The sequence below is a fragment of the Silurus aristotelis genome (genome assembly GCF_946808225.1).
Source record: "Silurus aristotelis genome assembly, chromosome: 2".
Classification (NCBI taxonomy): Eukaryota; Metazoa; Chordata; class Actinopteri; order Siluriformes; family Siluridae; genus Silurus; species Silurus aristotelis.
The window spans coordinates 38,178,344-38,192,853 of NC_139575.1; the positions used below are offsets into that span (position 1 = coordinate 38,178,344).

The 14,510-nt window shown below is 41.4% G+C and overlaps 4 protein-coding genes and 1 long non-coding RNA gene across 6 annotated transcripts in view; 3 read left to right on the top strand and 2 right to left on the bottom strand.

Moving 5' to 3' along the window:
• Positions 1-3,145: 3,145 nt before the first annotated feature.
• On the top strand, positions 3,146-4,825 carry ppp1r27b (protein phosphatase 1, regulatory subunit 27b). Its single transcript, XM_083526177.1, has 3 exons — positions 3,146-3,483; positions 3,804-3,954; positions 4,071-4,825. Exons 1-3 carry the CDS (start codon positions 3,252-3,254, stop codon positions 4,189-4,191), a joined length of 504 nt encoding a protein of 167 aa, XP_083382303.1. The 5' UTR covers positions 3,146-3,251; the 3' UTR covers positions 4,192-4,825.
• Positions 4,826-5,034: 209 nt separating this feature from the next.
• Positions 5,035-11,184, top strand: LOC310717761 (mapk-regulated corepressor-interacting protein 1-like). Its single transcript, XM_083526211.1, has 4 exons — positions 5,035-5,171; positions 5,776-5,889; positions 6,001-6,105; positions 10,594-11,184. Exons 2-4 carry the CDS (start codon positions 5,787-5,789, stop codon positions 10,656-10,658), a joined length of 273 nt encoding a protein of 90 aa, XP_083382337.1. The 5' UTR covers positions 5,035-5,171; positions 5,776-5,786; the 3' UTR covers positions 10,659-11,184.
• On the bottom strand, positions 9,566-10,587 carry LOC310717894. Its single transcript, XR_014530998.1, has 2 exons — positions 10,353-10,587; positions 9,566-10,162 (listed from the first exon to the last, which is right to left on the bottom strand). It is a non-coding gene; the product is annotated as an uncharacterized lncRNA (long non-coding RNA).
• Positions 11,057-13,345, bottom strand: anapc11 (APC11 anaphase promoting complex subunit 11 homolog (yeast)). Of its 2 annotated transcripts, XM_083526221.1 has the most exons (4): positions 13,214-13,345; positions 12,041-12,161; positions 11,790-11,931; positions 11,057-11,658 (listed from the first exon to the last, which is right to left on the bottom strand). In XM_083526221.1, exons 2-4 carry the CDS (start codon positions 12,147-12,149, stop codon positions 11,643-11,645), a joined length of 267 nt encoding a protein of 88 aa, XP_083382347.1. In that variant the 5' UTR covers positions 12,150-12,161; positions 13,214-13,345; the 3' UTR covers positions 11,057-11,642. The 2 variants fall into 2 exon arrangements, with proteins under 2 accessions (XP_083382347.1, XP_083382348.1); XM_083526222.1 differs by lacking the exon at positions 11,057-11,658 and having other exon boundaries at positions 11,785-11,931.
• Positions 13,346-13,543: 198 nt separating this feature from the next.
• The window catches only part of ccdc40 (coiled-coil domain 40 molecular ruler complex subunit), a 10,188-nt gene continuing 9,221 nt past the window's right edge, over positions 13,544-14,510 (top strand). Inside the window, exons 1-3 of the mRNA XM_083525141.1 lie at positions 13,544-13,662; positions 14,013-14,146; positions 14,374-14,458. Coding sequence (XP_083381267.1) covers positions 14,027-14,146; positions 14,374-14,458 — 205 coding nt within the window. The 5' untranslated portion in view covers positions 13,544-13,662; positions 14,013-14,026. The remainder of the gene's footprint in view (positions 13,663-14,012; positions 14,147-14,373; positions 14,459-14,510) is intronic.

The following is a 14,510-nucleotide window of genomic DNA, read 5'->3' on the forward strand; positions in this document are numbered from 1 at the left end:
GCTTCGGGTCATTGTCATGTTGGAAGACCCAGCCTCGACCCATCTTCAATGCTCTAACTGAGGGAAGGAGGTTGTTCCCCAAAATCTCGCAATACATGGCCTCATCCTCCCAATACATCCGCAATACATCCTCTCCTTAATACAGTGCAGTCGCCCTGTCCTATGTGCAGAAAAACACCCCCAAAGCATGATGCTACCACCCCCATGCTTCACAGTAGGGATGGTGTTCTTGGGATGGTACTCATCATTCTTCTTCCTCCAAACACGTTTAGTGGAATTATGACCCAAAAGTTCTATTTTGGTCTCATCTGACCACATGACTTTCTCCCATGACTCCTCTGGATCATCCAAATGGTCATTGGCCAACTTAAGACGTGCCTGGACATGTGCTGGTTTAAGCAGGGGAACCTTCCGTGCCATGCATGATTTCAAACCATGACGTCTTAGTGTATTACCAACAGTAACCTTGGAAACGGTGGTCCCAGCTCTTTTCAGGTCATTGACCAGCTCCTCCCGTGTAGTTCTGGGCTGATTTCTCACCTTCCTTAGGATCATTGAGACCCCACGAGGTGAGATCTTGCATGGAGCCCCAGTCCGAGGGAGATTGACAGTCATGTTTAGCTTCTTCCATTTTCTAATGATCGCTCCAACAGTGGACCTTTTTTCACCAAGCTGCTTGGCAATTTCCCCGTAGCCCTTTCCAGCCTTGTGGAGGTGTACAATTTTGTCTCTAGTGTCTTTGGACAGCACTTTGGCCTTGGCCATGTTAGTAGTTGGATTCTTACTGATTGTATGGAGTGGACAGATGTCTTTATGCAGCTAACGACCTCAAACAGGTGCATCTAATTTAGGATAATAAATGTAGTGTAGGTGGACATTTTAAAGGCAGACTAACAGGTCTTTGAGGGTCAGAATTCTAGCTGAAAGACAGGTGTTCAAATACTTATTTGCAGCTGTATCATACAAATAAATAGTTTAAAAATCATATATTGTGATTTCTGGATTTTTTTTTCCAGATTATGTCTCTTACAGTGGACATGCACCTACGATGACAATTTCAGACCCCTCCATGTTTTCTTAGTGGGAGAACTTGCAAAATAGCAGCGTGTTCAAATACTTATTTTCCTCACTGTATATATACAGTGTCTCACAAAAGTGATTACACCCCTCACATTTCAGCAACAACCTGTGGAGCTCTGGTGAGTTTCATACTCAGGAGGACCGAGGCATTGACAACATGTACGTAACAATGGTGTCACACTTCGGACACAGTTTTGACATGTTCATCATTTTACAGTGAATCTGTTCTATACAAGCTGCACATTGACTAAAATACAGTAAATTGCCAAAAGTATTCACACACCATCCAAAGCACTGAATTCAGATGTTTCAGTCACTTCCATGGTTACAGGTGATTTAAATCATCACCTGTGCATGGAGACGCTTCTACAAACATTAGTGAAAGAATGTGTGGCTCTCAGGAGCTGCGTGAATTCCAGCGTGGTACCGTGACAGGAAGTCACCAGTGCAATAAGTCCAGTCGTGAAATTTCCTCACTAATAAATATTCCACAGTCCATTGTAAGTGGTGTTGGAACAAAGAGGAGACCAAACTGTTAGTTGAACCCAGGTGCATTGTTGAGTTATAAGGAAAGGAGCGAGAGAGAGAGCGAGAGAGGAGAGCCGAAACCCTTCACCAACCACCGCTTCCACTACTCCAGGCCCCTCCCTGTCCCAGGAACCCTCAAACTTCTCCCAAACATCACGTCATATAGACTTTTTTACACCACGAAAGAAGTAACACTGTTGAACGAAAAAAAACAAGCGATTCACTTATCGGAGACCAAACTGTTTGTTGAACCCAGGTGCATTGTTGCCATTAAAATGCTCATTTCTCCTGTTTAATTAGCGTCTCGATGGGTCCGGAGATCCGCAAGGCTCGGCATTAGGATAGTTTTTTTTTTTCTCTTTTTCACCAAATTTTGGGAGGTTCATAAGAGTTTAGTGGCTGGGATGGAACACATCAATCTCAGGGCATCGGTGCGATACAACAACAAAAAATTAGTGAATTCCAGCGTGGAACTGTGACAGGAAGTCACCAGTGCAATAAGTCCAGTCGTGAAATTTTCTAACTCCTAAATATTCCACAGTCCACCATTAGTGGTGTTGGAACAAAGAGGAAGCGACTGGGAACGACAGCAACTCGGCCACAAAGTGTTCGACCACGTAAAACCACAGAGCAGGTCAGCGGATGCGGAGACACGTAGTGCACAGAGGTCACCAACCTTCTGCACAGTCAATAGCTACAGACCTCCAAACTTCATGTGGCCTTCAGATTAGCTGAAGAACAGTGCATAGAGCTTCATGGACTGGGGTTTCATGGTCGAACAGCTGCATCTGAGCTTTACATCACTAAGTGCAATGCAAAGCATCGGATGGTGTAAAGCACGGGACCGCTGGACTCCAGAGCAGTGGAGACGTGTTCTCTGGAGTGACGAATCACGCTTCACAGTCTGGTGATCCGATGGACGAATCTGGGTTTGGCGGTTTCCAGGAATACGCTTCTGTCTGACTGCATTGTGCCAAGTGTAAAGTTTGGTGGTATGATGTGGGGATGTTTTTCAGGAGTTGGGCTCCTGAAAAACTCCTAATGCTTCAGCGTAACAACATTTTGGACAATTTCATGCTCTCAATTTTGTGGAAGCAGTTTGGGGACGACTGTTTCTGTTCCAACATGACTGCACACTATCTCAACTTGCACCATCATTTTAACTCAATATTCCCTTCATGATGGGAAACGGATATTTTTTTGTTGAGCATCACGGCTATTTCCAGAACTGTAATCACGTCTGGCAATTTCTTCCTCGTGATTTATCTATGAACCATCCTTATAGCTGTTTACTAGACGTTTACTGGCTGCTTGTGTAGTACGTGCCGACAAGCCATGAACCGTCAGGGGTGTGTGAGTGAGTGTGTATGTGTGTGAGAAAGAATCTTGGAGAAAACAAGCTGAAGTTACAGTTCCTGTCCATCAGGAGGGTCAAAAAGCCACTCAGCTTCCAATTCAGTCACTCGAGCTGTGAGGTGATGGCACCAAAAATAGTGTAGGAGAGGATATAAAGAGCTCCAGCTGGCTGGCCAGACAGCATACGACCAGAGATCTTGAAGCTGTGCAGAATCATACGACAAGACGATCCAGAAGGGTGGTCCGAGACAGATTTTGAAACCGACCTAGATTTCCTTCAGAAGATCATGAAGTACTACCAGTGCCCAGTGGCCCAGAGTGTGACCTATGAAGGCTGCAACACCAAAGCCGAGGGTCTGGTAACCTGCCTTCCTACCCGCAAGTCTCCAAAATCGGTTCGCAATGTCCACTTCCCCAATGACGTGGTCTTCCAGGATTACGTCCGCCACGGAGAGCTCGAGAGGATCGGGCGCTTTATCCGGGCCAAGAGGGTGACCCTGGACACCATGTATCCTACAGGTAAGATCTTCCACTTAAAATTTTTCCAGCAACCTAGTGTAGGAACAATACGTAAACATCATGCAGTGGTTCCTCTCATCACACAAATGGAGGAACTGGTTATAATGAGTGCTTTTACTGAAGACTGATCTTCTCAAATACAAACAATAAGCCCATAATCCATCAAAACATCTGTAACCTTCATCACCATCCATTAAAATGCAACAGAACAACATCTAAACATCCAAAGCGATAATTGAAGTAGTTTTACTTAATTGTGGTGATAATTGACATTGTTTTTGTTGGATATTTAACCATGTGGTTGCTCCGGTCTTCACCAGGCATGGCAGCCATCCATGAGGCCGTGCTCTCAGGAAACCTGGAGTGCGTGCAGCTGCTGGTAAAATACGGCGCCGACATCATGCAGAGAGACGAGGAGGGCTGGACACCGCTCCACATGGCCTGCAGCGACGGATTCCCACTCATTGCCAAGTAAGCGTGCATGATTTCACAGCGTTCCAGTGTGATTTTAACCCTGTACTTGATATCACTCATGGAAAAAGATCTAGAACGTAGATTAAATAATTAAATAACCCTGTGGTGTTCAGGTACCTGCTATCTCTTGGGGCTGACCCCGAGGCCGAGAACGAAAGCGGAGAAAAACCTGCTGACCTCATCGACACAGACTGCAAAGAGCTGGTGGAGATGTTCGCCATCGGAGCAGACTGAACATGAAGCACGTCTGGTGCATCATCGAATCGGTCTGATCTTCCCCTCCTCTTTCTGATCAAGAAGGATGGATAAATGGATAAATGGATAGATGGATGGATGATGGATGGATGGATTGATGGATAGTGGATGGACGGCTGGAGAAACAACCTGAGCAGAAGCCCTGCTTTGCGTTACTCTTCTGGTGACCGTACTGACGTCAGTAAGGGTCTGAGCTTGAAGAAAAGCAGAAGAACTAAGGTGGAACTGAGATGTGGAACATTGAAAAGCTTTGAGAATGCAAATTGTATCTGTGTGTCTCATATCAGCGTTTTCTCTCCTGTAAACGTACACATTAACGTTCAGTGCAAACGTGCGCCCCCTGAGGACTTACACGGGGTAGTGCAACAAATGTATAAAAAAATTGGGGTTGTGTAAAATTATTTTGCTTAACATTCAGGAGTGTAATTATATCATATATACATTTATATTTATTTATTAGAAATAAAAAAAAATTATTGTATTAGTTTTTTTTTCTTTTTAAAATGTTTTTTTTATTATTGTTTTTTACTGCACAAGCGACCCAAATGCTGTCTTGTATTTTTTCACTTAAATGTTTTTAATTATATTTTTTATAATTAAAACCAAATCATTATATTTGCTTCATTTCTTTCTCTTTAAAAAAAAATAAAAATAAGAAAACCAGAACGCAGAAACCCAACAGTAATGGATGCCTTCCTCGTCACACCCCCTTTTTTGCTATATCGGTTACATCCTAAATACAATCCCATTCCCTATTCTAGTGCACTATATAGGCTTCGAAAACAACACCTAATGCGCCCTACATAGTAAACTACACTCCCGACCGGTCGCCATATTGGGATTCGGTTATTGTTTTGCTAATAGCCTCGACTTCGTTTGGCGAATTTTGAAGCGTAGCATTTTAAAAACAAACAAATTCGTATATTGTTTTAATTTATTTTATTCAGAATCCACACGCGGTAAGCTCAGAAATAATCACCAAGAAAACGTGTTTCTGAAACCAGGACCGTTTTGTATTTAGCATAAAATAATATGATACATGTGCTAAGTCCGCTAGCGATTTAGCAGCCGTGGTGATTTTTGTTTTCCACCTGTATTCAGAAACGTTCCGCTTCCTGTCTGTGCTGTGATTGGATAAGAGCTCGGGTTCACGCGCGTTGTCGGTAAAACGAACCAATCACGGCACAGGAATCAGATGTTTTTGCGCAATCACGGCAAAGGGGCCGGAATGCGGATAGGAAAGAAAAGAAATATGTAACAACGATAAAAAGAACGATCATAAAATATGCAAATAAGCGAATGAATGTTATATTATTTAAATTCATTATCTAATGATTTCCAGCAGACTCACTGCAAATTTATATTGATATAATATTAGATATTTTACATATTTATTCAGTTGCAGTCTGCACTATGAAAATCTTATTATTGTTATTATTATTTTAATGCAAAATTCTTTTGATTGTCTGCACTAAATTAACATAAAGAATAAAAACGATTGGATTATTTACCCTGTAACCACCCTGGGGTGAAGTGTGTGTGTGTGTGTGTGTGTGTGTTTAGCACGGTAAAGGATGGTGCAGAACTACAAGCAGGCATCAGGAGTGTGTTCTCCATCCAACACTGATGAGTTCCTCACACCAGCACACGAGGAGAACGTCCGCTTCATTCAATACAGTCAGGAACTCCTCTTCTTCATCCTCTTCTTCTGCTTCATCTTCTACTTGCACGTGAAGTTTTGGCATCATAAAAACCTGTGTGTGTGTGTGTGTGTGTGTGTGTGCGCAGCCTGGCAGTGTGTGATGAGGGAGATGCAGTCCTTCCAGGGAACTGAAAACAGCAACAAGGGACCTCAGAAGTACGTGGAAAGAACACCTAACCCCAGTCTGAGCTGTACGTCCATACACACACACACACACACACACACACACACACACACACACACACACACACACACACACACACACACACACACACACACACCAGAGGAGGAAGTAACGGAGTACAAATACTTCGTTTCTGTACTTCAGTAGATTTTTCTGGTATCAGTACTTTACTCCACTATTTATTTTTCAGACAACTTTTTACTTTTACTCATTACATTTTTACACAAATATCTGTACTTTTTACTTCTTACATTTTCAAAACCGGCTCTTACTTTAGTTTTAATCCACTGATTTGGTGAAATATATTTATTTATTTTCACTGCGCGCCGATTTCAGCCGAACAACTGATTTCCTGTTACTGCGCGTCTTTTTTAATCCACTGGTGTATAAAGTCCTGACCCTCACTCTTTACTAAGATAAGAATCAGCAGGCAGAAGGCAGTAAGAAGTTTGGGGTTAATGTGGATGAGACAGAGGGAGTCAGTGATGAGAACATGACTGAGAACAGACACATTCCTGTTTATCATCATCTTTTCTCTGCTTGTGTTCTATATGTGGATCTTCAGCCTGGATACATTCATTAGGTAACAACATTTAAAATAGTTTTGTATTAATATATATATATATTTGGCTGTCGAAATTAAAATGATTTTATATGGCACGAAATTTTTTCCTTTCTTTACTTAGATATAAAATAAATAAATTAACTCCAAATATAAATATTTTTAATCAGTAAACTTTTGTTTTATTTCTGCGCCAAGTCTCAAATCAAACACCAAATCCACCATGATTCACACAATTTACCCTCTGGGTGGCGTTTTGTGGGTTTTTCCCCACAATGTACAGGAAGGAGAAGTTTTGACCCTCTACCATCATGATCTAAGAGAAAACAGTGGTCTCTTAACTATAGAAAAACCAAGAGTCCAATAAGCAAATCCTTGTTTGTCACCCCTCTGGTAGTGTAGTGGTTAGTGATGCGGTCTCTGCTATCTGATTCACCCGGTTCAATTCCTACCCCTTAGATTTCCTTTCAATTGTTTAAAAAGTTTTATAAAAGAACCAAAAAAGGTCCTAAAAATCAGGTTCTTGCAGGAGATCCTGTGGCTCAATTGGAAGAGCTTTGCCTCTGGGTTGAGAGGTTGCTGGTTCAAACCCCGGCCAGGACTTAAAGTTAAGAGTGTGGAAGGTTCCAGTGACCATAGTGATGAAGGTGTCAGAAATGGCTGCGTGGAAGGTCGGTTGTGGACGGTTTCAGAGGGCATATCCTGAACCAGGGGGGCAATATTCAGGCGTGTGCCCCCCTGGCATCTGAGAAGCTGAAAACAGGGGGTTATGAAGCAAAAACATCAAAAAAATTATGAACATAGGCTCCGGAGGGGAAAAAAAAAATTTTTATATAATAACCTTTTCTTCCTCCCCTAAATGCATAACTGTCCATCTAATATATATAATATTTTTTTTTTTTTTTTCTGAAGCTGAACCCAGCAGGTCTTCACAGCCTTTGTTCCCAGTCACCCACTCCATTGCTCACCACACACTAATTTCCACACAACTTACCCAGAGTGGGGACAAGCCAGATTTGAACCAACAACCTCTGAGCTCAGAGGCAAGGCTTTTACCACAAAGCCATCAAGTCCCACAACTCACCTTCTTTTTTTGGGGGGTTTATCCTTCGTTTCATGCTTCAAAGCAAGAAATTCAGACCAGAAAGAAACACAGAAAGCAGGAATCGAACCCTGAACCCCACCAACAGCAAAATACCAGTCTTAACCCACTGAACCGTCAGGAAGGACATGCTGGAAAGCTTGTTTAGAGCAGGTCTATCTTTCTTTTCAACCCATCAAAACAAGAATATGAAGATGTAGGAATCAGGAATTGAACCTACCTCATGACTAGCAGACAGAAAGCCAGGTTTGAACCCTGACCACCAACATTAGAAAAGTACCAGCCTTAACCCACTAAGCCATCAGGAAAAAAACAGGATGGGAAGCTTGATTAGAGCAGGTCTATCTTTCCTTTCAAACCATCAACACAAGAATTTAACGCTAAAGAAAGATGTAGGAAGCGAATACAGATGTAAGTAGCACAAGTAAATAGCAGGAAAATAGTAGGATCCGAACCAAGATCCCCACCACCAGCGAGACACCAACGTTAACCCGTTGAACCATCGGTGAGGACAGGCTGGGAAGCTTATTTAGAGCAGGTCTATCTTTCTTTTTAACCCATTAAAAACTAAAATATATCGCTAAAGAAAAACGTAGGAAGTGAATCCTGATCGTGACTGGCAGGCAGAAAGCAGGATTCGAACCCTGAACCCCACCAAAAGCACGACACCTGATTTAACCCACTGGACCATCAGAGAAGACAGGCCAGGAAGTTTGTTTAGAGCAGGTCTATCTACCTTTAAACCATCAACACAAGAATATGAAGCTAAAGAAAGATTTAGGAAGCAGGAACATAACCGACATCGCAACTAGCAGGATTCAAACACTGATCCTTACCATCAGCGAGGCACCAGCCTTAACCCACTGAACCATGGAAGAGATCAGACTGAGATGCATGTTTAGATGAGGCACAAGCCTTAAACCACTGAGCGACGGCTGCTGAACAGCATGTGTGCTTTTTGGAGGGTTCATACTTTGTTTCATGGCAGTGCAGTAAGAAAGAAGGCATGTAGGACCGGCTTTGAAACCTTATCACCAGCGTGGACTATATTAAGGACCATGTTCAGGCACAAGCCTTAACCCACTGAGCTACTACAGAAGTGCTTTTTTTTTTTTTGTGGATTTATCTTTCATTAAAGACGGAAATCAAGAAATCAATCCAACACAGAATTGAAATGTTTTCAGAGTGGACAAGGTCCAGAAGTTTTATTTACCAACACAGCAACCACCAGCTCGAGCAGGAATCAAACTCTCAAACTCATCCTCATGGGGACCCTGATATTAACCCACTAGGCTATCCATCCATCCATCCATCCATCTATCTATCTATCTATCTATCTATCTATCTATCTATCTATCTATCTATCTATCTATCTATCTATCTATCTATCTATCTATCTATCTATCTATCTATCTATCTATCTATCTATCTAATATGATGTGAGGTCCAGTTAACAGCTAAAACAGGTAGAAGTAATAACTACTTTTTACTGAAGTACATGTCGGAGCCAAAACTTCTTTACTTTCACTTGAGTAAAAAAGTATAATCAGAACTTCAACTTTTACCCGAGTATTTTAAAACATGAGGATCTGTACTTCTACTTAAGTAAAGGATGTGTGTAATTTTGCCACCTCTGACACACACACACACACACACACACACACACACACACACACACACACACACACACACACACCCCTCAGTCACATAGCAAGAGACCAAGAAAAGGTCTAACTCGCTTGTAATATGTCAGAATTAATTAATTAAAATGTAAATAAATAAATGAGATAAATATAAATTAAATAAATATATAAATGCAACACGCATTTATTCACGCCATTCTTTCTTCACTCAGATATACAAAAACATATACAAAACATTTTTGAAAATTATTTTTAATCACTGATGTTACTGATGGTCCGAGTCTCAAATCAGCACCAAAATCCGCCATGATGCAACACATCCGGCACTTAAAACCTTCCGTGTGGAAACATAACAAAAGTTCCGTTTGGTGTCCTGATAATTTACATCATTTAAAACACCATCATTACTTTAAAACATTTACAAGTATATTTTGTCTTCTATGTTGAGTTCGGTTTAACTAGTATTAAACATACATTTGCATAAATCATACATATTTAATTTATATTACAAACCAGCAAGTCCACCTCTGAATAAAGTCCTGAACTGAATCTTATTGAGATGTTGTGGCGTGACCTTAAAAAGGAGGTTCATGCTGGAAAACCCTCCAATGTGACTGAATTACAACAATTCTGCAGAGCTGAATGGAGTAAAATTCCTCCACAGCGCTGAAACAGACTCAGGTTTTCACAAACACTTGATTGCAGTCGTCACTGCTGAGGGCGGCACAAGCAGTTTATTAGGTTTAGGGGGCAAACACTTTTTCACACAGGGCCATGTAGTTTAGGATTTTGTTTTCCCTCAATAATAAAAACATTCCTTTAAAAACTGCATGTTGTGTTCACCTGTGTTCTCGTTTACTAATATTTACATTAGTATGATGATCTGAAACATTCAAGTGTGACAAACATGCAAAAATGAAAAAAAAAAACAGGAAGGGGGCAAACACTTTTTCACACCACTGTAAATCCCATCCAAACAGGGCTAAAGCTGCTTATTGCCCTTATCCAGCAGGCTGTGGTTTATATCTCAGCTTGGTGAAGCTGGGATTTGAACTCATGACCGTCTGATCCCCGGGCCGAAGCCTTGACCAATCAGATCTCAGCATTGTATTTATTCAGGGTTTATGATGTTTATTCAACATGTCTGTAGCGTGTCATTGTTGTGTGTTTATTTTTCCCGTCCTGCAGCTTTTACGCCGGTGGATTTGAACAGCGTACGCCGGAGGAACGCGCAAGACTCCAAAAAGTCTTAATCGTGTCAGGACACGGATGCGTCTCCATCTCGTCTCGGCAAAGCTGTTCGACCTTTTGTTTTATTTAAACGAACTTTTATATTTCAACAAAGGGGGTGTGGCCTGTCTGTGTAGGGGGAGGGGCATGGGGATAGGGGGCGTGACTTTGTCGCTTACACACGTTTAGCTCCGAGGGTGAGAAACTCCACGTTTTATTTACTGCACGCTAAACCCCCATCCTGCCCCGGGATTTGCTTCGTCTGAGTTTCCGGTTTCCCGAATCACAACTTTAACTGTTAGATGATGAAATGTGGGCGTGTCCTTCAAAAATCCTTGACACGTTATTGTCAGCACTGAAATCTTAATAATATTATTGCATCATTTGAATTATTGCATGACAGAAATTTACTTGCATCGTGTTCGTCTCGTTTGTTTATTTATTTCAACAGATTTAACCACAGTCCTGTTCTTTTCCCAAAACCACCGGGAAATTCTTTTATTTTCCCGAAAAACAAATAAAAAGAAACTGTATTAACACCTTAAGAAATTCTGAGTCAGCATTTTTTGTTTCATTAAAAAAAAACTTTATTTAAACAAACAAACAAAAGAAAGACAAGGGGGCGGGGCTACATATTCAATATTAATTGTGATGCCACAATAATATCCAACCTCAACTTTGGGCCGATGGAATCCGGTATTTAAAAGACAATCGGACAATGATGTTTGTGTCTGCGATGAAATGTGGTGGCGGTTGTCATGGTAACGCTGAACGCATAGAGATGTCTTTTTTTGTTTCTGGAACATTGGTGAGAAAACAAGGAGGAAAAATCGACTGGTACTGAAATCCTCGTGTGACGTGCGAGTTAGCGTAGTAGTGGCTAGTGTGTGTGTGTGTGTGTGTGTGTGTGTGTGTGTGTGTGTGAAGATGTAAGCAGGAGTAAACAGTATAATTTCACTTTCATAGTAAAACAAGTGATTTGATGCTGCAGGTTTGTTTCTTTCCCCTCATGCTGTTTCTCCCCTGAAAGAAATACGAGAAGGAAACAGGCATTACTTCGATGCGGTGTGTGTGTGTGTGTGTGTGTGTGTGTGTGTGTGTGTGTGTGTGTGTGTGTGTGTGTGTGTGTGTGTGTAAGACGGTGAGATCCTCACTCTTTAAATTTCCACTCCTGCCGGCACATGGGGCACTGCTGCTGCACCTGCTGTGAGTTTAGCCACTTCAGGATGCAGTGCATGTGGAAGCAGTGTGAGCACTGACCCCACACCAGAGGGCAATCATCTCCTGGGACTTTACCTGCGCGCACACACACACACACACAGACACACACGTAAATTCCAGGCTCTGGTTTACTACACTACAGTGTGTACGGTGTTTCTATGAAACTGAAACTGGAAGAACCTACAGTCTGGGCAGCAGCCGTTAAACGGAGCTCTGCAGATGCCACAGTTTTCATCATTGGCCACCCAGAGCCATGAAGCCACACCATGCCACTGCTTTATCTTCACCTTCATCTCCTACCTGACCTGAAATAGTTTACAAACATGTCAATAAAACACAGAACAAGAACGAGAAATGGCCTGGAGATTTACGAAGTGATATTAAAGAGTTTTGAGACTAGCTCTGTCGACTTGGTGGAGCTGCGGAACTGCCCCGCCTTTTTTTGGTCGTAGAGATGATGAGCTCTTCCACAGCGAAGGCTGTGCTGCTTTGGTCTCAGGGTCATACCTGTACTCCTACAGCCTTCACTGTGAAGATGAAGAGTCTCCACATGATGAAGAGGAACCTGAGGATGGTGCCAAGGTTCTATCTGACATCCATGTGTCCCAGCAGGTGAACAAGAACTTTTATACTGAAGTAAAAGTGTTCACAGCCGAGTTTTATCACCGGTGATGATCCGCAACATCAGCAGCGACACGGCGCACGTTTAAATCCCTCGTGAAGATCACCGTGGCAACAATTCTTACATTTCCTTTTTGCTGCTGGTCTCTGAAAGCCACTACAATGACAAAAAAACTCTAAACCAATAGCAGCAATGTAGTGGATTGTTCTCCAACGATCTTCATGCACGAATTGCCTGACGGTTTCAGCATTTCCAGGGGTTGAGCTCGTTAAAGGTCTTCCCGAACTCCTCAGCGTTTGGTCTCTGTGGCAGAGTTCACGGAGGATTTCACGTCTCCCGATGTTGACAGGACCATGTCTTTTGGAACACTGACTTTTGAAGGTCTGTGCTCCCTATGACTGTGCGTGCTGCCATCTGCTGGCGTGTTACAAAACTAGTCTCAAAACTTTTTTATACCAACTGGTAAATAAATAAATATATATAAAGCATAGAAAAAACTATTAGTAATAAATAAATATTTAAAAGCGTAACATTAAATTATAAATATATAAATTAAATAAATAAAGGAGCAGAAAAATAACACGCAAATTGTAAGATTTGGGGATTTAATATCGAGTTTGAGGGAAAATAAATTCTAAACAATGACAAAATTAACACTATAAACTCCAAATATATCAAATATTAAAAGGGTTTTTATCGATTACGGCTGTAATGCAGGAGAATTTAAATAAATACCGTTGTTGAGAACTAAAGCGCTGCTCCTCTGATCTACTCCATGTTGAGTTTCCGCACATTTCACTCGGCGTTGTGTCTCATCCAGGTAGTGGCGCTCTGTCGCCCTCTAGCGTGCGGGAGGAGACGCGGATTAAATATTAGATTTCAAATGAAATAAAAAGAACAAGCTGCATTTTGAAACGATTTACACGATGACATTTTTATTTATGTTTTTTTTATTAACCACCAGTCCGTAAATATTTAAAATAAAAGATTTGTTGTTAAAGAAAAGAAAAAAAAAAAAACTCTGAACAAGATTCCGCTCTCTTATAAACAGCCGTACCAACTTCCGGTTGTCTACGGTTGCTTAGCAACAGGCTTCATACACAATAAAGGGAATCGAATCCGTCAGTCGCGGGTTTGACTTTTAGATTAAACTTCAGGAAAGTTTTTATTTCCTATTTATAAAGGTAAGAAGTGCTTTTTTTTTACTAAACTTTAAAGTATTTAAAGTACAAAAGAAATCTAAATAAATTAATCGTTAATAATCTCATTAATCTTCTAATGTTCAATATATTTATATATAAAAGCACAGATATCACATTTATTCATTTAAATGTCATTAAAATCTGCTTTTCGCAAATGTTTGTTGTAATGAAACTTCGTAAATATGAAATTTCTTCCTGAAAAATGAATAAAAACACAAGTGTTCATGAGAAGAGCCGAGCACTGAGCTGATCTTCTTCCTCTCCACTGCGACTCTTCTGATATTTGCAGAGTAAAAATGTTAATTCACAAATCACTCTTATGTCTTCTGCAGCCTTCAGTGTGAAGATGAAGAGAGCTGAGAAACCTAAGGATGAAGAGTGGAGAGGGTCTCCACATGATGAAGAGGAACCTGAGGAACCTGAGGATGGTGCCGAGCTTCCTTCTGACATCCGTGTGTCTCAGCAGGTAAATGAGAACTTTTATACTAAAGTAAAAGTGTTTATTGGGTCTCACTTTGTGAAAGATTTATGGATGTTCTTCTACGTGTAAAAAGCGTGTTCCACACACACACACACACACACACACACACACACACACACACACACACACACACACACACCTGCTGAACTCTAAATTCTGATTGGTCAGATGATGTTGATTAATATTCATTGTGTTTTATTTTTCTTTTACAGGAGCGATTGACTGAGCGAGACGAATCCAGCACTGACCTCTCACACACTCACACCCCCCCCAGCATCATCACACACACACACTCTGGTCAGCACCCATACACACACACACACACACACACACACACACACACACACAC